The following is a 22,276-nucleotide window of genomic DNA, read 5'->3' as shown; positions in this document are numbered from 1 at the left end:
CAGACAATGCAGAGCCAAGTCAAACTAACATGCTGCTGCTTCTGGTAAAGCACTTTTTTTTATTTTGGGGGGGAGGTTATGTCTAAAAGCAGCCTGTGTGTTCAACTAACCTACAAAAAAAACAAGTAAAGGAAAAAAAGGTGTTCCAACATAAAAAGCTGAATTTAGCATTGTACATAATTTATTTGCTTTTATCACTTTTATTAATGAGACTATATACATTCTATGTGCTTGACCCAGCTAAACTCTTATGAAAGGCTGCAATTTTGGGGAGGACTTACTATAAGGTAAAAGTTATCACTGAAATTAAAAATCTTGAAAAACCAGAAGAGAAAATTCCAGATTTATGCAAGGTTGCATATATATTATGTGTGCCACCTTAGCAAGCAATGCTGAAATGCACCACTACTCTCTTGTGAATTATTTTACTTAGAAAGATGAATTAATTTATGTGAGGAATGAAAACCTAGTCAATAAGTCGGAAAAATCAATAATAAAATATCCATACCACGATGAAGAATTTCCATTCGATGATAAAACTGAAAATTATAGGTTTGTTGCTTTAAGGCAGACATTTTCAGCCTCTTTAGACTCAAGCAACCCCTTGGAAAATGCCAGCTCTTATTTTTACTCTTTTTTTTTTTTTTTTTTTACTATAGAGTAATTCTTCTGTTGAAAAGAACTCAGAAAGACCACAACAGATGAGAATGTTTTTGACACTATGGACTGAAATCTCCAAGTTTATCTTATGAATCATATTTGTACAACTAAACAGTGCTAACACTGCATGGCATCCGTTGCCACCCTTGAAAAGATCTCAAGGCACCTGCAGGTGGCATTGCATCCTGCTCAAGAATCACTTAAGAAAAAGAAAAAGAACAAAAATCGATTCAACTTACCATCTTGTTTAGGGGGTGGTTCCTTAGGTTCTTTCTTATTTTTCCTTCCGTCACGCCCACAATGATCCTCTCCTAGATCGATGACAAGTTCACTCTCTGAATCAGAGTCTAGACCCAGATGCACTGTTGGAGAGTCCGTCTCATCTTTACCTTTCAGTTTTTCCTTTGCAGGATGCTGCAAACTTTTTCCCTTTTCAGAAAACTCTTTTTCAGAGTCTGTATTTGCCTTTTCTTTAACTGGAACATCTGTTTTCTCTGATGATGGACTTGTGCTTTTAAGCTCTTCTTTGTCTTCAACCTGAGCTGGTGTTTTAGGTTTTTTTTTCATGGTCAGTGACTCTTTGTCGCTTCTTCCACTTTCCTTATCCTCTCCATCTTCTTGATCATTCTTTGATTTCTGATCTTCATCAGTGATATACTCGCTGTCACTGGTGTCTGATTTTTCAGAATCCTCAGAGTCACTGTGTTCCACTGCAGTGTAAACATCCTCAGAGATTTCATTTATTCCTAATAGGAAAAAGAACCATAATCCATATTGACTGCATAGAGACTCTGTGACATCACAAAAAAACAAGGTTTTTGCATGATTCCATACACTGAAGTACAAGTAAATTTGTACTGTTACACTGACTTAACATTAATAAGCTACTTACTCCTTTCCCTGAAGCCTTACATCTCACTATTTAAGAATACCAAAATTAATGAGTGCCGCTTTCTATATGATCTAATTCACATTTTACTGTATTTAATCCTTGGCAATACCTTCTTCCTATATCTTCTTGTTCTAGATTTGTCTAATCCAGGGCCTAGTCTGGCAAATGTGCGCATGTACAATTTTTGTCAAATAAATAACCATATATTAGAATCTATCAGTGCTAACAGATATATGCTCACTGCTGTATAAATTACAGTGAGCCCCCAGACCCAACGTATGTTTGCTGTTGGGGCTGGGGAGCTGGGGGATGAAGTTCAAGTTTGTCTGCAGCTGCTTGTCCCCTAGCTCTGCTCCCGCTACCCCTACGCTGTCTTCAGAATGGGAGGGAGGGAAAGGGGCAAAGGGAGCTCAGTCTAGGGTTTACCCTCGGGGGCTCCAATCCACCTGCCCCACAATCCAGCACAGGCTGGGCAAATAAACACCAGACAGCGCTCCCTCCCCTCCTCCCATTCTGAACAGAGCTCCCAGCATGCATTGACACAAGTTAATGAAGGCACTTTGCTTTGGAGCACCTTCACCTGAACCCTCATGTAATGATGGTGCATATATTACATATATCATGTACTAAGGATTCAGACTGTCATTTGACTGGGCACTTTTAAAGTGCTCTTCAGCCATGTACTTCTGTAAGGGCATGACTGCAGAGCACTTGAAAGGCCCAGTCACATGACAAACCATCACTTCTTATTTACCTCCATGTCTGCCAAATTGATTCCAGACTTTGTTTTTTCAGGGAGAGGCTGTCATTTGCTTTCAGTATTTGTAAAGATATACAAAGCTATACTACTCCCTATCTTGCATACAGGGATTTGTTAATACTGGATAACTGTTACAAAGCTAGCTATAGTTTCATGTTATAAGCTAGGGCTGTCCAGCTTCAGAGCAGCCAGGGTTCGCATGCTGCACTGGTCCTCGAAATCCCTACCACCTGCAACCCCCTGCCACACAAGCAACATGAGGACCTTTCCTTCTACCCCCACTCCATGGGCAATCCTCTTCCTGCCTCTACCAGAAGAGCAGCGCAAGCCTAACCTATAATGGGGACAATGACAACCAGGCAGAAGCCAGTTAACCCCTTGTGGCCCAAGGGTAGCCCAGGGGCCACTAGTTGGACAGTCCTATTATGAGCAAACAATAAAACCATAATATTTATCCACTTTGACAAGTAAAAATAGCAGAAATAAAACATGAAAGTTCTTCACACAGTGATTCCTAACTGTAGGTTCTACTGTGTGTTAGACCATGCATGCACTAAGCTGGAACAAAGTCCCTAAATGTTCAAAGAACATCACCTATTCTTAAGTTTTAACATGTTTAAATTTTCACAACTTGGAATTTTTTTTCCTCAAAAATGTAAGAAAAAATATTAAATTCCATTTCTTTTAAGTTTGGGTTTCACGTTCCCACTGCTTAATGCATTCTGGACATGTGCATACCTAGCTGTGCTTTGCAACTCTCTATTGTCTTGTCAAGATTAAGCTGAAACCTGCTGCGAATCTGTCGCTTTGGTGAAATTAGTGGTACAGGTGTGGACTGCTGCTGAACTGATTCACTCAACTCTTTTAGATCCATCTCGGCTTTGCTGCGATCTGAAAGATATTAAAAAGGTGTTTTTTAATTAAGAAAGATACTTTACAGAAAACTAGTACTCATAAATAACAAGTGTTTGCTAAGTTACTGAATTTTAGGCAGACAAACATGTAGGGTAACTAGAACTTACTGTTCTTTTAGAATGATTCTTTGCACGTAAACTCCAAAATAAAACAACTCCAAAATAAAAACTTTAGCACAAACATAACAGATTTCCTCCCCCCCCTTAGTCTCAATATTCAAATTCAAAAGTACAGATTAGAATCATTTTTTTTTAATAACAGATGCAAAATAATCCAAAGATCACCATTCTTAATTATAATCATCAGCTATCTATTGCTGGTAAAGTTGCTGCTGTAATTTTACTGTTATGTAGGGATGAAAGAAATCGAAAATAAATTTACCGACAGTGTTTGCATTTAAAAGAGATTTACGAACAGGGGAAGAAATATACAAATAAGGACGGTTATATCAGTGGAATCACTGGCTTAGCCCTATCAAACACAGTAGACCCTTGAATATCCTGGAAAATAACCTTCTCTTTGGCTTACATACATATAAGCCAAGTAACCATATAAGTATATATTTAAAGTAGCTACTGTCTCAATAAAGGCTGTAGAAATGTCTGCAGCCATATACTGAGAGGTCTGAACTGAGCTCATTAACAAGATAGTGGTCTCTTCTCATTTCCCCTCAATTTTTCTAAGAGTCTATGCTATACTGTGAAGCAAAGCATGAATGAAGGGCATTCACAATAAGACTCATTATAATTTGTTTACCTTGAACATTCTGAAAAGCCCATTTGTCTGATGGGCAATGGCAGAGGGCTTAAGTCACTGAGGGCAGAGTTCCTGTCTTTAAAAGTGAGATAAAAAGCATTTGCTATATGGTAGAATGATGTATTGTAGGATGAAAGGAAGATGAAGAAATGCTTTTACTTCAGTCTATTTGCTCTACAGACTTTATAATTTATACTTTTAAACGTATAATCAAGGACACCCTTTGGTACGAAACTTCAAAATGATCAAAATCTAAATGGATGGTTGAAATGAGCACAACAATTCTAAATTAATTTTTTAAAAGCACATATTAGTACTGAAATAAATGATCCTGTTTTACATCCTGAGTCTGTACTGCCATGTGGGGTGGACCAAGGAATTTTGCTCCAGATCAGATCAGCAGTCTGAGGCTTTTACTAAACTTCTGCAGCATCACATGTGGTTGGTAGGCTAAAACATCTCACCTAGTCTGTTCCCTATCATTATAAAGGCTTGGGCACTGATGGCACTTTGGTCTCTGCTGTTCTCCATGATTCAGCTTCTAAGGAGTAAAATGCAGCAGGCTTAATACAGATACCCTGGTGACATTTAATTGCCTGTGACACTCAAGAAATCAGTCTAGATGCTCTAACAAACTCTTCTGGCATTAAACTCAACAAAACTATGACAGAACTGGATTTAGGATTTTCCAACTCCTCATGTCACCAAGGCTGGGGATGGCTGAGTATAACACAGAACTCAGTCTTTAAGATTTAGAGCGTTTTTATATGTGCTCCGTGGGTGGAGGGGCACCTTAATTAGGGTGGCTCCAAGAGCCACTCTAATTAAAGCACCAGCAGCATCTCTCATGTATCAGTGTCTCTGCACTTCAAAATGGCAGTGGGGGCACTTTAAATACAGCTCAAACGAGCTGTAGTTACAGCACTCCCACCACCATTTTTCAGCATGGGGATGCTGAAACACAAGACTCTGATTACCATGCTCCAGCACAAGCAGACTCTATTCATTGTCTGCTCCAACACACTGTAGTTATAGCATATTGGAGCAGCCTCCCCGCATGTGAACAGGCACCCTAAGACATAGTACTTAAGTTGTTTTTCAAAAAGAAAATAAGCTCTTTAGTTATGTCAGTGCTTTTGGGTAGAGATGGTTTTCAAAGTCATTTCAGTGGTTTTGAAAGTGTTTTTCACATCTGAGGAAAGTACTTGTTAGTATTAGTCACCCTCTCCCTGTGTACATACTTAACGATTGTAATTACATTATGTTATAACTTTCCATAAAAATCATGCATTCTTAAATTGACTTGATATGGTAATTTGCTTCATTACAGGGCAGAAGCTCTCTAGATGATACGGAGTATATTTTATAATTTTAGAAACAAAATATTCTTTTTCCAGGACTGTAATACTATCAGTGAGTTCTTAACTTTCAATAGTATTTTAAGAATGTTTTTACTAAATAGAGTGTAATAATCAGGAGAACTAGGACATCTTAGGACATAAGGACAAATCCTAATGGATTTGTTGCATGAAGAAATGGAACATGACCCTCAGCAATACCTGCAAGAGTTGAACCAAACCAATATAATTAAAAATGTGAATATAAGATACCTATCTGATAAGTAACCAAACTAGGTAACTCTAGCTGAGCCAGGCAGAGGCAAAAACAACTGTATCTACTCAGATAACTGAGCCAGGCAGTGAATACCACTCAGCTGACTAATGTTCTCTGCTACTCAACTACTCAGTTTGATACTTTTTTTTTTAAATTAATAATAAGGCTGCCACACGTCCAGATTTTCCCGGACATGGCCTCTTTTTAAGTCCTGCAATCTCTGTCCGGGTGGGTCTTTCAAATCTGACCAAATGTCCGGGTTTTTGCTTTGTTCTGCTGGTGAGAGCAAGGGGAAGGGTGATCGTAGGCAGAAAGCACCACTTGTCTCTGTGCACGCCCCAGGGAGCTGCAGTCGAGGTAAGTCTGGATTTGGATGCTGGGATAGGGGTTGCCTGTCCCTGCAGCAGAAGAGGGCAGGGGGGCATTTTGAAGGCAGCACAGGACTCCATGGCTGGGCTGGCGTTGAGTTAAACCAGGAAGTGGACTCAAACTTTCCCATTTGTTACAACTTCTAACTGTATACATCAGCAGTTGGCAACATTCTTAGGCTGCAGGTTGAAAGGACTGTTTGGATCAGAGAAGGCCGCACAAGTGAAGGGCCAGCTGCCACTACTTAATCCTGCAGTGGTGACCACCACTTAAACCCCCACTGCCAAATGCTGCCAAAGTGCCAGGTCTGAGTTGAATTTGGCCTATGAGCTGTAGGGGCACCTATACATGTGCAGTGAGGCTACTCTGACATTCTGTAATTACAGCACGTTAGAACAGACTTGATTAATCGAGTCTGCTGGAGTGTGGTAATTGCCATGCTCCAGCAGACTCCAACATCACACGCATCAGCACCCCCACACTGAAAAACGGTGGCAAGGGAGCTTTAACTAAAGCTCAAATGAGCTTTAAAGCACCCCTGCCACCATTTTTCAGTGCAGGGATGCTGATACGTAAGATGCTCCGGGCACTTTAATTACAACGTCCCTCAGAGCCACTCTAATTAAACCCCCATTTCCACCCCCCCACACACTCTCTCTCTCCCAGAGCACGTGCATAAATGCCCTAGGTTCCCAACATGTGGTGCAAACCATTCTGAAATTATTTAACCATAAAGAGAATAAGATAAATCTATGAATGAACTGAATAGAGCACAATAAACTGTTACAAGAAAAGAATCATAATCTTTACCTACGTATTTTATCTGCAACACAATAAAACCATGTCAACAGAGATGCCAAAGTAAATACCACATTTTAGAGGGTCTAAGTTCCACCAGAATGGCTGACAACTAGCTCTCAACTAAAACACAAAAGTACAGCCTCTGAGAAAATGCTATAATTTCTTTTCAGATTCGTAAGTCTAGACACTGAAGAGACTGTTGATAGATTTATTTTTTTTGTGATGGAGGTATTGTTTATTAGAAGTAACTGAGGTAACATACTTATTTGCATAACTATATAGTTTGAAAGATTGTAAAGAGGGCCCACATATTTGGACTGATGCTGTTCTTTTTTCAGTGTTGATACAACTACAAATAAGTCACCATGTAACCCACATAGAAAAGTCAATGCTGAAGACTATGTTGCTCTTTGAACAACCAGCTTTTCTTTTATCTTCCCACTGCTGTGTGCATAGTAGCAGCAAATTATATAGAATATAATTCTATATATAGTACACACACAAACACACAATGTATACAAAAGCACGTGCTGCTCTGGTGCTAATACTATGCCTAATACTACAACGGAGCAAGAAGGAGCAGAAATTAAGCAACTTAATGCTTGTCCATAAAATGTACAAGTCATTCAATTAAATGATTCCTATACAGTGACAAATCATGGCAAACCTAGCCTGACAGGATAACTGACCTACTGAATAATGGGAAAGCAGCAGGTGTGATATCTGGACTTTAGTAAAGCTTCTGTTCCTGCTCCAAGTCACATTCTTATAAGCAAGCTAGGAGATTATAGTTTAGATGGAATCACCACTATCCTGGGTGCACAAATGATTGAAAAATCACTCTCAAGGAATGGTTATTAATGGTTGTCAAAATTTGGAGGGCATCTAAAGTGGGTTGTCTGTGTAGTGTTTCCTAGGCCTGGTTACATTCAATATTTTAATTAGTGAACTGGATGATGGACCAGAGAATACTTTTACAAAATCTGAGAGTAATACTAAGGTACAAGGTATTGCAAGCACTGTGGAGGACAAAGTTGTATTTATAAATAACAACAACAAACTGAAGAGATGGTCTAAAATCAAGAAAATGAAATTCATAAAAGGATTCTGGAAGTTATAGCTGATCACAAACTAAAGAAGTCAACAGTATGATTCTGTTATATAAAAAAATAAATTTCATTTGGGATATTTTAATAGAAATACAACATTTTAGATACCAGGGGTAAATCCTCCTCTCCTCTCCTCATTACTGCTGAGCATTTGGCTGGAGTACCATGTCTAGTTTTGGGCACAGCATTTCAAGAAAGCTACGGACAGAACTGTAGAGTCCATGGCAGAGTAATAAGAATGATATATGGTGCATGAAAGACCCATGAGAAAAGGTTGAAAGGACTGGATTTTTTATAGTCTAAAAAAGAGATGACTCAGGATGGATCTGACAAATAATCTTTCAATGTGCAAAGAAGGTTTTCATAAAGGGGACAGTAACCAACTATAACTCTATCACCAAAGGGGGGGATTTTAAAAGGAATCAGCTTAATTTGAAGCAAAGAGGAGCTCAGTACACAATACTGAGCAAAAGAGCTCAATGTACAACAGCTTCCATCATTCTCAGTGGGAGAAACTGGGTGACAAACTTGAAAATCCAGTCTTAAATATGTAAAAGAAAACTAACTACTAACATTCAATGCATTCATTTTACCCATAGGCAATCAGTGTTTTTAATGATGGCAAGAATGTCTCTCCAGCCAAAGACGAGAAAGGATATACTTTTCACTCAAGAGTCCTTTCAATCACAACATATGAAACAAAAGCCACAAGAATTAGGTCTCTTTCATCAACACATTTTTGTACCAAAAAAATATTACTGGAAATTGTTTTCCTGTTTGTCTTAGCTCAATGCTATTGGTGGCCAAGGATTAAGGGAATGCAACAGACCTGAAAAAAAGACAGAAACGGCCCCTGAAAATTTTTCAACAGGTGCTTTAAATCAAAATTTTCCAAGCTTTCTGGTAATCCCATCTCAGAAAGTTGACTTCAGAGATAATCTGGAAACTGGCATCTAGTTATTCTTTTACTCATCCAAAGACACAACTTCCTTCTTATGTTCCATGTATCCAACTTCTACCTTTTCAGCTTTAGACACAATCTGTTAAGAACAGTTCTCATTTAGTTTATAAAAATCTTTGTTCTGAGACAGTAAATGTAGGGTTTTGGCTCAATGTTCTCCATCTTCGTGTATACAGCTTCAGTTAGCCTCAGAGCAACTGTCATTGACTAATCTTAAACAGATTTCTTCTGAAAAAAGTTGAAGAAGGTAGTGTCCAGAAACACAGAACCATGACAAGGTGCTCTGGTGTTCTTTCAACTTTCAAGGAGACTCCCTATTGCTCTGCTGGAGTCTATACTTTCACAATGGAGCTCAAGCTATATCTCACACAGTTAATGAAATCACAAAGTCCATTGACCATTTTCATCTTGACAAAGCAATCTATTCAGCAGAAGGCTATCTGCCTAAAATATGAACAGGTAAATGGAGTTCAAGATGAAAAGCTTCAACTAACTATGTTAAAAAGGCCTTCAGAAAGTACCACATCAAATCTTCAACTTCCTTCCTTCCTGGTTCTTAACATGGCTTTCAGTTAAGTTTCACAAAAAAATGTTACTTCACCTCATAAAGATAATCAGTTTTTAGTATTTTAACAACAATCCCTCTAATCATGTCACCTTACTACACAGGCTGTCTCTCAATGGCAGAAACAATTTAAGTCAGTTGCCTATTACGCTGAAATATGCTGCAATTGCAATAAACAACTCTAACGATACAAAAGAGAAGCTAAACCTTCTAGCATCTGCACTAGCAACCAAGTCTCATTTTCTTCATAGAATCCAACTAAACATCAAAACTTTATTATTGCCCATCATCAATAAGTCAGAAGGTTTTAAAATATACTTTTCATTTCCAGCTTCACAAGTAAGAGGGAACCATTTCAAAGATGAAACAATAGTTAACATGTACTTCAGGACTTTGCATTTAAATCCATATTCATGCGCTTTGCTTATATTATTTCACATCCATGCTATTGTTACTTATATAATAGTATTAGACTTTCAAAGGTTAGAACTAACCAAGGTTAAGATTCAGAATGCTTCCCGGAGTGGAAGTTCTTTCTTGCTTAGCAGCAATAGGTGTTGAGGCTTGAGGAGAGAAAGGTTTTGGGCTGCCTGATACGCTCCCTGCTTGGCCTGTCCTTGTTGGTGCCGGAGAAGCTGAAAAAGTGCAGAATTGATAGACAGATTTAAAAATAAATAGAATCAGTATAAAGCAAGGGGTGGTGAAACAGCTTTTCTTTTCAACTAGCATCAATAGAAGCAGAGAGAAGAGTTTTTTTAATAGCTTCAAGTGCAAGTTACACATATTAACACTACAACAGCCCTTCCATTTTTGTCTATTAAATAAGAAACCCTAAGAAAAATCATTTAGTTTTGAATTTAGTTATGAATCAGTTTGGTTAAACCAAATAATTATTTTATCTCCAACAACCATAATTTATGTAAGCATAAATTATCAGGGGTTTCAAATATCAAAATTCAGTACATTTTAGATGTTATTAAGTTCCTGACAAACTGACATCACTTTTCTTTATATCAAAGCAGGAACAAGGTACACTAACTGATCAGTAAAAGACAATTAATAAAAATCACAGCAGTAGTAGATCAGTGTCTAATCCTATCAAATACAAGGTAGCAAAATACCTTGTATACACCTCAGGAAAGCTGAATCCTATTCTTTAAGAAGCTTTAATCTGGAGAGATGGGACTAGTTTATTGTAGGTCATATTGAACTCACATTACCATTTCATCAGTTACTGAAGTGGTTTTAAACCCATTTCATTCATCAGTTTAGCCCTACATATACTAAACAGAGGAACAGACAGATGATGCAGTTACACCAGCTCAGCTGACCCATGCTCCTGAAAAGTAAGCTCCCTCCCCTGCCCCTCAAGATGGTATAGTGTTACACCTATCTACAGCCTCTATCTATGAATTAATTTTTCAAAAACTACCAATTTGGAGGGCAAATAGATAATTTAGGATAGGAAACATTTCTTGAACAAAAGCCAGAAGACTCAGTATTGTCAATGAGAGCCACTCAATAAGGTATCCTTCATCTATGTTCAGGTACTGTAATGTTCGTTTACAATTATTTATGATGTAGGAGCATTAAAGAACATGCACATTTCATATTTCAATATATGTGGCAGAGAACAAAGTCTGGATAAGGGCATGCAAGTTGTCAACAAAACTCTGCCTAAGAAAAATATTAATAATATTACTACAAACATAAGCATTTTTAAAATGAGGCAACAACAAAGTTTAAGCAAAAGTTAAATATTACAGACGTTAATAACAGGAGGGGAGAAAGGAGGAGGGGAAACAGTCATGCCAAAAGAAAAGACACAGGGTACAGAGTAAGTTAATGATGCAGTAGGCCTTGCAATGATGGATCAGTAGAGCATGGGAAAAGAGTAATTCCAGAATTACTTTTCATCAGTAAAAGTAAAGAAGCTGTTTGCCTGTGTTTCTCTCTCCATAGCTGATAAAGCAACTCTGCTATGATCTCTAGGCTTGTCCCAAGAACTAGAAATTAAATACTGAAATGAAGCATTTCGAAACAAGATTTTAGCAACTCCTCGTTGAACTATCATGTATAATGGTATATCAGGTATAAGTGTGCCAAGCTAACTAAATTGCAGAAATCTGCCCTGGGGACTGTACAAGAAGCTCAAAGAACCTATGTAAGCCTAAAAGTTTCTTTGTGTTTCAGTTATGCTAAATGACAACAACACCATAAGAGAACTAGTCATACCGGCATATTTTCCCTATTGACAGATCCATTAATTTCACATCATTAAAATTTATTTTGACTACCTTGTTATCACTCTCACACATGAGATAGGGAATTGGTTATTTATCTTCTATACCAAGACTTGGCTTTGTAATCAATGCTGACACTCAAATATACTGGTTGGGAAGCAGTGGGGTTTCCTAAATGGTCAGATGTCAAGCAGAAATCCATTCTTCTCATCTCAGGTGGCACCACAGGTAAAACTTAACATTCTCATGCCAACTTAGCAAAAAAGAATAAAAATGTATTAAACCTATAGGGACTTAAACCAAACATTAATTTGGTGCTTAAACCAAACACTAATTTATAGGGACCGTGAATAAGCCTCCCTAGTGCATAAGTTTTTACAAAATTGTCCAGTCCGGATTTTTTTTTTTAACCATTTCTCCAAGTTGTAGTCCCAGTCAGGGACTTCATGAAATGGACAGCTGATTTAATGCATCCTAGCAATTTCTACAGAGCAATTCTTTGGTTCTCTTTTCCATTGTTTAGCTACTACAACCATCTCTAAGGCTGTCCTCAGCTTCCTAAAAGGAAGTAGAAGAGTAGAAATGATGAAATTCTTCCCACAATATATTAAACCCTAACAATAAGATCTGTTAAGGCAAAGGTAATGAAGATGCCTATCTAAACATTTAGAAAAACTACATGGCATCAATCTGTAATGAGAATGTTATTTTTGAGACTATAAAGGGGTTAGATTTTTAAAATTACATCTTAGATTCTGTTAAGAACAAACACCACTGGTCCAGCTGTTTTGTGTAGACAGCTAGATTTTCCAAGCCTTCTCCTTGGTTTTTCATGCATAGTTTTCAGAGGAAAATTGACACGGTTACAACAAAGAATCACAGTTTTGCATTTTCCCCCATTTTCCATTCATGAAAAGTAAATTCCAGTTGATGAAGGGCCAATAGGAAATAGATAAACTGACAAGAACAATAAATTGACATCAGTTCTATAAAATACGACAATGTAAAAAGTGTCTCCTCATCTGAACCACTCACAACATAGTAACTTTCCCATTTGCTATCTACGGAAATCCCTATCCAGGAGTAAAAAAAGCTATCAAGAAACAACGCCATGATTCTAAAATAACCCTGGAGTTATCTCAAAAGATGTGTTTTTGGCATACCGCCATATCGTCAACCACCTGTTTTTGATCCATACTCTGGTGTCACCCTAAATGCACCACACAAATGTTAATATTGCCAAAGGAATGGTAACCTAAATACCCATTATTGCAGTAATGTATTATTTTTCAGGTATGTTGCATATGACCTTGTGACTGGCTGGCCTTCGGATTCAGAGCAAAAACAAACCACCACACTAAAAAGGAACAGCAGCCCCAGGAACACTCAGCAATATAAGTTAGGAGGAAAATCCACAGAAACTTAAGAAGTTCTTGAGAATCTGCATCACTGGACCTGAGAGGAGAATGAGGCCAACATTTCCTAAAAACAATATACTTTGCCATGTGGCAGACAGACACTGAGGTTGTAGCTTCAAGAAACACCTTGCAAACCTCATATTTCTCTCATTTTCTGATATACCAGAGCTAATTTCTGTTGCCTGACATTTAGCCTCCAAATGTCTAACAACTGTAACCAGCATGTACATAAAACCAATTTAATCTCTAAAGTTATGCAAGCCTCGCAACTGAAAAAGGTGCTCTTTTGTCTATGCTTCCAAATGCTTTGACAATGCGCAAGATACCAGTGAAACATTTAACTAGCAAATGTTATGTTCAAAGTTTCTGCTAAAAATATTAAAGTAAGTTGAGAGTTATCTCTGGCACTGGATCTCCATTTATTTGCATCTCTCATGCAAATAAAATGCCCAACATACTCCCATCAAAACCATTCTGTCTCATCTATAAATAGCAAGAGGGTCCAAAATATTTCTCATTTAAAAATGTTATTTTCAAATACAAACATGTTTATTTACAAAGAGAAATACTTCTCAAGAACTGAACTTCCTAAATCTGCTGTAGAACAAAGTTTAGGGTTCTATTTTTAAATTTAGAGCATAAACATAGCATAAAAATAAAACATACAAAAATATACATATTACAATTTTTTATATACCTGGGATTCAGAAAGGCAGCAATTCACAAAGCAATGAATACACTCTTCCAAGTACTAAGCACTAGCTCTGCTATCAGCATCCCTTCTCCCCAAAACAGTTGTTCTCCTCCTTTTTAGACTCAAGGCACCTCTCATTACATACCTTGCAAAATTGTCAACTCTGAGTTTTCACTCATTTCATGACTATGAAAAAATTGAAGAACAATTCCTCTTTTGAAAGAAATTCAGAAATACCACAGCAGGACAGAATATTTTTGATACTATATATTCCTATTTGAAATCTGTGGTTTTATCACTACTGAAACTATAGGAAAAAGGAATTCTGAAAAAATCAAGCTCTCCCAAGGTACTTCAAGTTGAAAAATCATAATGGTAGCAACTAGAACACCCAGTCATTTTGAAAATCTTAGCCAATGGCTGCAGCTGCTATTTTTGCTGAAGATTGCTCTGGTATGTTAAGTTGATAGTACCAAAATGAAAAAAAAAAGTGTTAACCAACTTCTAAAAAAAAATCACATTTGAAAATATTTCATAAACCAGTAGAATCCAGTTTTTTCTTAAATAGGTGGCTTGCAACCCATTTAATTTGTAGTGGGTTGCAAAATGAAGGTTAAGCCACTCAGCTGATTCTGCAGTTTTATTTCAAATGTCACTGCTGCTCCTACCACTTGTAGCTCCTCAGTGGTCCCATACAACTGCTTTCATCCAAGCGGGATAAGGAACCAGAAACCTGCAAAGAATTCTACCCTACCCATTTTCAGACAGGGCTAGAAAAATATTTACCTTGAAGCTATTAGTATAACGATTCATAAGTGGGGGGGAAAAAGACAAAGATGGGTGAAGAGAATTTTTAGCTAAAAACTATGACTGAGCAACATATTGTCCAAGAATCAAAACTATTTGCATTCACTAATCAATCCTCACCACAGGAAGATGCAATCATCTCTATTTTATAGATGAAATATTTACAGCCTAAAAAATGTTAATTGATCTACCTGAGGTGACAGAAAGTACATGGAAGAGCTGTGAATATAATTTATTCCTGCTAACTGCTGGCTGCATCCTTGGAACTACTCTGCCATCTTTCTTCTTACCAAGTACAATTCTCCAAGCACCGTGGGACTTCATGTTCCTGTAACTTTACTGACTTCAATGAAGTAACATGCTGACCAATCAGGCTCATTCTGATTCACACCCCTTATTGTTAAAGCTCTCCTAAGAATGACTGTCAAGTCTCTCCTGAGTATCTCCAGTAACAAGAAGCTGTTTGGCATCAACTCCCACCATGACAATTATAAAATATTCTTGCTATTTAAACTAAATTTTCCTGGCCAATTTGTAAAATTTCTTTGGCCTGCTGACCACAAAAAAATGAACTGTTGCCTGCTGCTATACCTTCTTTGCAAACTGACTATACAGAAAGCTCATCATTATTGTATTTAATAAAACCATTCCAAGTACAGAACTGCTAATTCTCCAGTTCTTACCTGTACTCTTGTCAATAAAGTCCATGGACTCTTCACTTGCACTAAAGTGGCTGGAGCTTGCTTTTTTCTCTGCATCCTGTTCAACATCAGATCCAGTGTGAACTGATGAGTTTGTACTCATTGGTGACCGTGGCATGTCTGTCAAGGAAATTCTTCGACCAGTGCTACTGCTCAGCATAGGTTTGCTCATTAGAATCTTGGGTGATGCTGTCATGTCAAAGTTTAGTTTGATTTTCTCTTGCTTATCTGTCTTTGCAGTTCCAGCAGCTGGGTTTGCAGGGTCTAACAACATTTGGTATTGATTATTGGGAGTATATGGTGTCCGGAAAGGTGCGTAATTAAATACTCCAAATTTTCTACGAATGTTATCAACATAAACCTCCATCTCTTGCATTGCACTGTTGAAGATGCTTTTAGTCTTTTTCACAGAAAAAGGAATTTCTTTAGACATGAGGTAGCAATTATTTATTGGAACCCAGGCCCTAAATACAAAACAATATAATGAAAAGAGAAAGATACATAATTAAATTTCATGCTGTAGATTTGACATGGGTAATTTTTAAGACAAAATAATTTACTTTATCATAGCGTCCCCCCAAAACGTATACCATATTTAAAAAATGATCGGGCATGCCTCCTTTCTCTTTAAAGTAATTACTATTGGTGAATAGAAAACATACATTTTAGATTTTTACTAACTGATTTCTTTTGGCTGAGAAATGAATCTGGTGACATTGGCTGCAAATTAGATGACATTCTTAGTTAAAAATTCCATCTAACTGTAAAAGATCCCCTAAACAACAAGCTTTGAGTACAGTAATGTTGGGGTTAGTAGCAAAGTAGAAAAGCCTGTCAAACAGTTCTTAAAAATAACCTTCTGGTGGTAGTGGCACGCACATTCTTTAAAATGTGGAACTGTATTTTTACACTGCATTACCCCAAAAGTAATGGAATGATGTAGCACTAGTAGCACAAACTCAGCAACAATGTTTGAAGAGATATTTTTTGATTGGTTCCATATGGTTGTTCAACTCTATACCCACTGAAGACCATAAAATTCCAGGACTGACTTCTTTACACTCAAAGAATTACAGCATATCCTCATATAGCCCAATAGATTCACATTTTCAAATCTTTCAATTCTATACCCACTGCTAGCCATAACTGCTTCCTTCACCAAGCAGATCACTGACAAGCCTAGAAAAATGTATGTACTATACTCCCTTCAGAGTAAAACTGGCATTTTAATTAAGGATTCTGGAATCTATACTTTGCTATTTCAGACAAAATGATATATCTATCATACAATGGCCAAAGAATAGGTACAATCATTTAACAAGTACCTCTATTTTTTTAAAAGGCTCTGATCTTAAGAATTTAGGATTTATATCTGAAGGAAAAATCATTTTAAGATGTGATAAAATGCTTATTTTAACAGAAGCATGAGACAGTTAAACTTAGTACTATAGGATGGAGTTTGGTTGGTACAAAGAAGCATCTATGAGAATGTGTATTATGCTACTCTAGCAAAGACAGATCTTACACTCTACAGACTTCATAAAAGAACTGTAACATATATACAAGCTACGTGATACACACACATACATACAGAGTCTCTTAAGAGTGAAACGTTCATAGGCTGGATAGTATGAAGTTCTTAGAGTGCAGAATTACAACACTTTAAATGCAGCCCATTCAGTCATCTTGAGGCTGAATTCCCACCTGTCATGTTGGCCAAAGAAACGGGCATCAACTTGCCCATCTTTATCCCTCAGTGCTTTAGCAGGCCAGAATGGAAAGCCTTTGAGTTTAGCCCAGACCAAAGGATGTGGATTGCTCTAGAGGAAGATGCACAGCACACAGTGAGAAAATATTACAAGCAAAATATTATTTTTAAATTTCTGATTGCGCAATTTTGGATGGTATGTATTATTTAGATTGCAATAACCCAATGAGTACAGGGCACTTTTCAAATAAAAGCAAAGTGCAGAAAAACTTATTAAAAGATTATTTTCATGAGTTAACCATTATTCTATGAATTGTAACTTACAGATGTAGGCACATGCCAACAATGAAAACAGCTTTTAGACTGAATAAGGAAAAAGTAATTTAAAAGAGTCTGGGAACTTAAATGTTAACCAAATGTAATGCATTTACAAGAAGCTATAGTAAACCTATCAAAATAATGTAGATTACAATAATTTTTAGTAGCACTATCCCTTTGATTACATACATTCAAAACTAGATTTTCTGATACCCTTCTCATTCTTTTCCCCATACTGTGTTTGTTTTATTCAGCCTAATATGGACCTCTCATTCTGCAAACTCTCTCACTTGCACTGATGCCAAGATAGGGGAATAGGTCTCTCATTCTATACTTTTCTGCTTGAGGTCCTGGTCTCTATTTCTCTTGTATAATATTAAAGATAATATCAGCATAAGGCAGACAAGTTATTAATAGAATATATTTATAAACTAAACTCAGATTTCTAAGCCCACATGTGGAGAAATGAACATTTATATTTTATAATTCTTATCCTGCCTTCGAATACCACATACAAACACAAATAACCCAGAAGCCAGGATCATATCTTTGAGGGAAGAGGTTGACAGTTGGATGTTGGCAACCTATGTAACCACATATTTCATACTGTACATATCATTTTAAAATAAGAGCACAGTCTGACAACCAAGCATCTCTGATAAATTTTATGACATGCTTCGCAAAATCTAACTTCGGGACTCGTTTCCTAGAGCTGAAAAGTTTGTCTGGCACTCCATACAAAACATCTCAGCTTTAGAATTTCCAGGTCCACTACAACCACAATCAACTATAGCTGTTCCCCTTGCTGTAAGTCACTTGCTCACTACCCAGAGAATTATAAAACAAGAGCTGTAAAAGGAAAAAGATATTCAGAGACAATTAATACAAATGTTTCTTCTTTCAAGGAAGTATTAACTCTTTGACTTACACAAGGCTCACAAAACCAGTTTTCTCTTTTTTGGCAAGCAGCTAAGTAACATTCTGGACACACTTCAATTTCATTCATCTGCAAAGAAAAAATGAATAGCAATTGCAAGGTTCAACACAATCTAAAATACAATTTAGAAACGTTTTTTTTTGTCTGCCTAAGATCCTGGTATTATCAGAAGGAACATGTGCAGCCACAGAATTGTACTTTTTGTCAAGTCATTGCAACATGGCTTTGAAGAGCAGCTACCCTCTTTTCCATGTCTGGCTGAAGACAACAGAATATCTCACATGTGAACTGCACATAAAATACACTGCAGAATTATGATAAAATATTAGTCGAGACAGACTTGTGTATGTTATTAAGCTCTGTTTAGTGTGATTAAGCTCCATGTATTTCTTCTTAAATTAAAACTATGAGAAGGTGACTTGTTAGATAGAATGAAATGTCTCTACCCGTTACAGATGCAGTTTAAAAATATATATTCATATTGTGCATTACTCTTCATATTGTGCTTCATCCCATCAGGCATTTTAATGACAGAATGATCATTTCAATTAAAGGAAGAAAATCAGCATTTAAGATATGATATTTAATGCATAATCAAAATATATTTTAAATATATAATTTTAAAAGAATTATAAGTTATTATATGCTTCTAATTTATACTATAGTGAATTAACAAGTTTTCAAGGCTTCTATAACTGAATTCAAGACATTGCTGACGCAGGGGTGTAAAAAACCCTAGTTGAGAGAGACAGAGAGACAAAAAAAAGTTCACAGACAATTTGCAACACTGAAATTATGGCCTAGAACAGAAGTGACTAATTGGAATCATTTAACTACTACGCATCTAGTTACTATGACTTCACAGGCAACCTTGGTAACTAAATCATATTAATGTAAGCATAACTCTGAAAATTTTGGCCTCTGTATTCTTTTCTAAACGTTCATTTAGAATACGAGTTTATTATAGGAACCAAAGTCCTCCTATTTTAATACCTATTATCCAAAATCCATATTCGTGATCACACAAAGCCAATAGAGACTGACTTTTATATAGCAGGTGTCGTAATGTAAGAAATTTGAACACTGCTCTTGCATTAATTACAAAGACTCTGAGAGAATATCTTTAAGTGCAAGAAAGATTCCAGAGAGTTTAAAACAAATTTCAATTAAAGAAAAACATTTACAACTTTTACATATTATGACATTTTCAAAAATATTTTCATTGAAAGAGGGCGCGTCTACACATGCACGTACTGCACAGTAAGCGTTTTTTAGGCCGGCATCTACATATGTAGTCGATAAAGCACAGTAACTGACCAGGTATAAATTTGATGATGCAGGTATCAAATGTAGGCCCAAGTTGGTGTAAGTTGCTATAGTTACTGCGCAGTACAGGTGTGCACGTGTAGAAGCATACCTGTACCATGCAGTAATTTTCAGTTACTACACAGTAAATGTTCTGTGCAGTAATTGTTCTCGTGTCAGCACACCCAGAAACAAAAAATTAAGTTAAGTGGAATTTCACACATACCTCATGCTCACAGATTTTGATTATAACTTTTGCTGTTTGTGTCAATTTGTGATTTCCTAAAGGAATGAGACAGAAAGAGGATTATTCAAAATAATTGTGCTAAAATTAAATTAAAATTTACATTTTTCTCTGAAACAGTTCATTGTTCAGGTAAATGAGATCCTTTTCAAAAGAAAGAACATTTAAAAAGACATTTTAGAAACATATATACATGGTGCTTGTGAAAACAATAAGCTGCCATTTCTTCCTTAAACTCAAGCATGCCATGGGAATGGCTATGTGAAAGGTTTTCAAGGCCCTTCCTTAGATTAGTTTGTATTGGGACAATTATATGATGCTCCCTTTGGAGTCAGGTTTCAGTCTGGAATTCTCTCTGTTTCATCACTTACAGAAACTGTTCAAAAGGCAGTGGAAACTGCAGTGCGGAAGTACTTCTTCCAAGAGAAGCACAGAGTATAATATTTCCTCATTTATAACTTTTATAAAGCCCTACACTGAATGACTCAGGTCTCACCTTTGATGCTGAAACTGTTTTTAGAATGTGGTAAGAGAGCATCAGAACAGGTAATACTTGCTTCTACTATCACATTCTCAAACCACTCTACACTTCTTTGTTCACTAGTTACCAAAAATATATTTTCAGCTTTTACCAGCTTTGAATCGAGAAACTGCTTCGGTGCTATAGATTTTTTCAGTTTCATTTTTCAAGAAATAAGTAAAAGCTTATTACTTACCCCCATTGTAAATAATGCAATTGTGCAAAATCCATTTGGCATCAGCCAAAAATGCTTCAGTGCAACCATACATTTTTTTTTTAACATTCTGCAAAACAAAAACATTGGGATAACATCATAAAGCAGATAAAACTTCCCAGTGAAAGTCGCTTTTCCAAATCAACCACCCAACTGTTGTCAGAATCAGAACATTCAATATATTCATGTTATAAAAATCTCCAAAAGTAAATTTATTATCCAAGTTATTAAAATAACATGGCATAGGCAGTGTTAAATCATTTTCTTTCAAATTAAAAAGTGGCTAATTCCCTATTATGGTGTTTATAGGCTATTTAATATTTCTATGCAGAAAATTCAGTCCATGATTTTCTCTACTCGCCTATTTTCATTCTGCAGTACTGGCAATTTCTAGCTTAATACACCAAGATAGAGACAGAGGTTTTAAAAGTTACAGAATTTGTAAGAGAAAAATAGGGTGCATTCATGAGTCTATCCATTGTACACACTGAACTTAAAAGCAGGAAGATTTTTGCTAGACAACTCCCTATGTTGAGGGAAGAACTTGGATACCACAAAGCTAGTGAAGAATGGTAATATCACCACGAGGCACCACCTTACCCTATGGCATAAATTAAAACTCTAGTTTATGATAGGGCAGAAAATGTATGTACCATAACTAATTCTTCAACCAACTTCTTTTTCCACTGCAACCAAACAAGGCCCAGGCACATTTGCAGAATCAATACCCGTATATGTCCCCAAAAAGTGAGCCCATGTCCTGATAAAGGCAGGAAGACTCATCTGCCAGTTAAATGATCTTAGATAGAAGTATCAGTAACAAAAATCAGTACTAATACAGTTTTTTAAAAAATGCTTAACAATTAAGACAATCCAACTTAAGCAATTAAACCCAATATAGTTTTTGCCCTTTCTACAAACCAACCTTTTCTAATGTACAAAGGTCCATTGGATGAAAGATATATTCTGCATAATCTGGGTGTTGATCCAGTGAAACCGGCTTTTGAAATGGCTCTGTCTGTTAAAGAAAAAAAAACCAAGCACACAACTCATCACTATGGAACAGCTTCACCAATTCAGCATTAGCAATTCTTATCCTAAATCCTACTTCCAACAGAGACAACAAAAGTCCTTCTTTGGGGGTAATAATAATAAAGCTTGATAAAGAGGAAAAAAGCTACAACATAACAGAAAGAACTTAATAGAATCACTTCACTGAGTATTCTGTTCAACAGTCATGAGCTTGGATATTTTTTAAGCAACTGGAGACACAGTTCACACAAGTTATGATTTTTCAAATAGTGATGAATTAAAAGCAAAGGGTTTATATTTTGATGCACTGTTATGTACAGTATACAACACATAAAGTTAAATTCTTTCTTAGCGCAAGTGAAATACCACTCCTTAACTAAGACAGTAATAGTTAACTGGGATAGCAAAAAAAACTTAGAAAAGCAGAACTGATCCACTTTAAATACCAACATCAGGCTAGCATTATGAAGAACAACCAGGAAGTTTCAAAGTTTCATAGTTAGTAGGGTCGGAAGGGACCTGAGCAGATCATCAAGTTCGACCCTCTGCCATGGCAGGAAAGATTACTCGGATCAAACGACCCCAGCAAGGTGATTGTCAAGCCTTGTCTTAAAGACTCCCAGAGTAGGAGACTTCCCTTGGAAGTTGGTTCCAGATCCTAGCCGTCCTGACCGTGAAGTAGCACCTCCTGATGTCTAATCTGAATTTACCCTCTGCCAGCTTGTGACCGTTA

At 36.7% G+C, this 22,276-nt stretch overlaps 1 protein-coding gene across 16 annotated transcripts in view; it reads right to left on the bottom strand.

Moving 5' to 3' along the window:
* The window catches only part of ZMYND8 (zinc finger MYND-type containing 8), a 112,943-nt gene that overhangs the window by 17,523 nt on the left and 73,144 nt on the right, over window positions 1-22,276 (bottom strand). For 13 of the 16 annotated variants that reach the window (XM_019539579.1, XM_019539578.1, XM_019539587.1 and 10 more), the window contains 9 exons: window positions 21,437-21,529; window positions 20,494-20,581; window positions 19,760-19,815; window positions 18,220-18,297; window positions 16,970-17,085; window positions 15,248-15,729; window positions 9,897-10,037; window positions 3,051-3,203; window positions 900-1,406 (listed from right to left, as the gene is read on the bottom strand). In XM_019539579.1, coding sequence (XP_019395124.1) covers window positions 900-1,406; window positions 3,051-3,203; window positions 9,897-10,037; window positions 15,248-15,729; window positions 16,970-17,085; window positions 18,220-18,297; window positions 19,760-19,815; window positions 20,494-20,581; window positions 21,437-21,529 — 1,714 coding nt within the window. The remainder of the gene's footprint in view (window positions 1-899; window positions 1,407-3,050; window positions 3,204-9,896; window positions 10,038-15,247; window positions 15,730-16,969; window positions 17,086-18,219; window positions 18,298-19,759; window positions 19,816-20,493; window positions 20,582-21,436; window positions 21,530-22,276) is intronic. The other 3 variants (XM_019539591.1, XM_019539593.1, XM_019539592.1) reach the window with 1 other exon arrangement.

The sequence above is a fragment of the Crocodylus porosus genome, unplaced genomic scaffold, assembly GCF_001723895.1.
Source record: "Crocodylus porosus isolate Cpor-Errol unplaced genomic scaffold, CroPor_comp1, whole genome shotgun sequence".
NCBI lineage: Eukaryota > Metazoa > Chordata > Crocodylia > Crocodylidae > Crocodylus > Crocodylus porosus.
The sequence above is the reverse complement of the archived record's forward strand: the minus strand, read 5'-3'. Positions and strand labels throughout refer to the sequence as shown.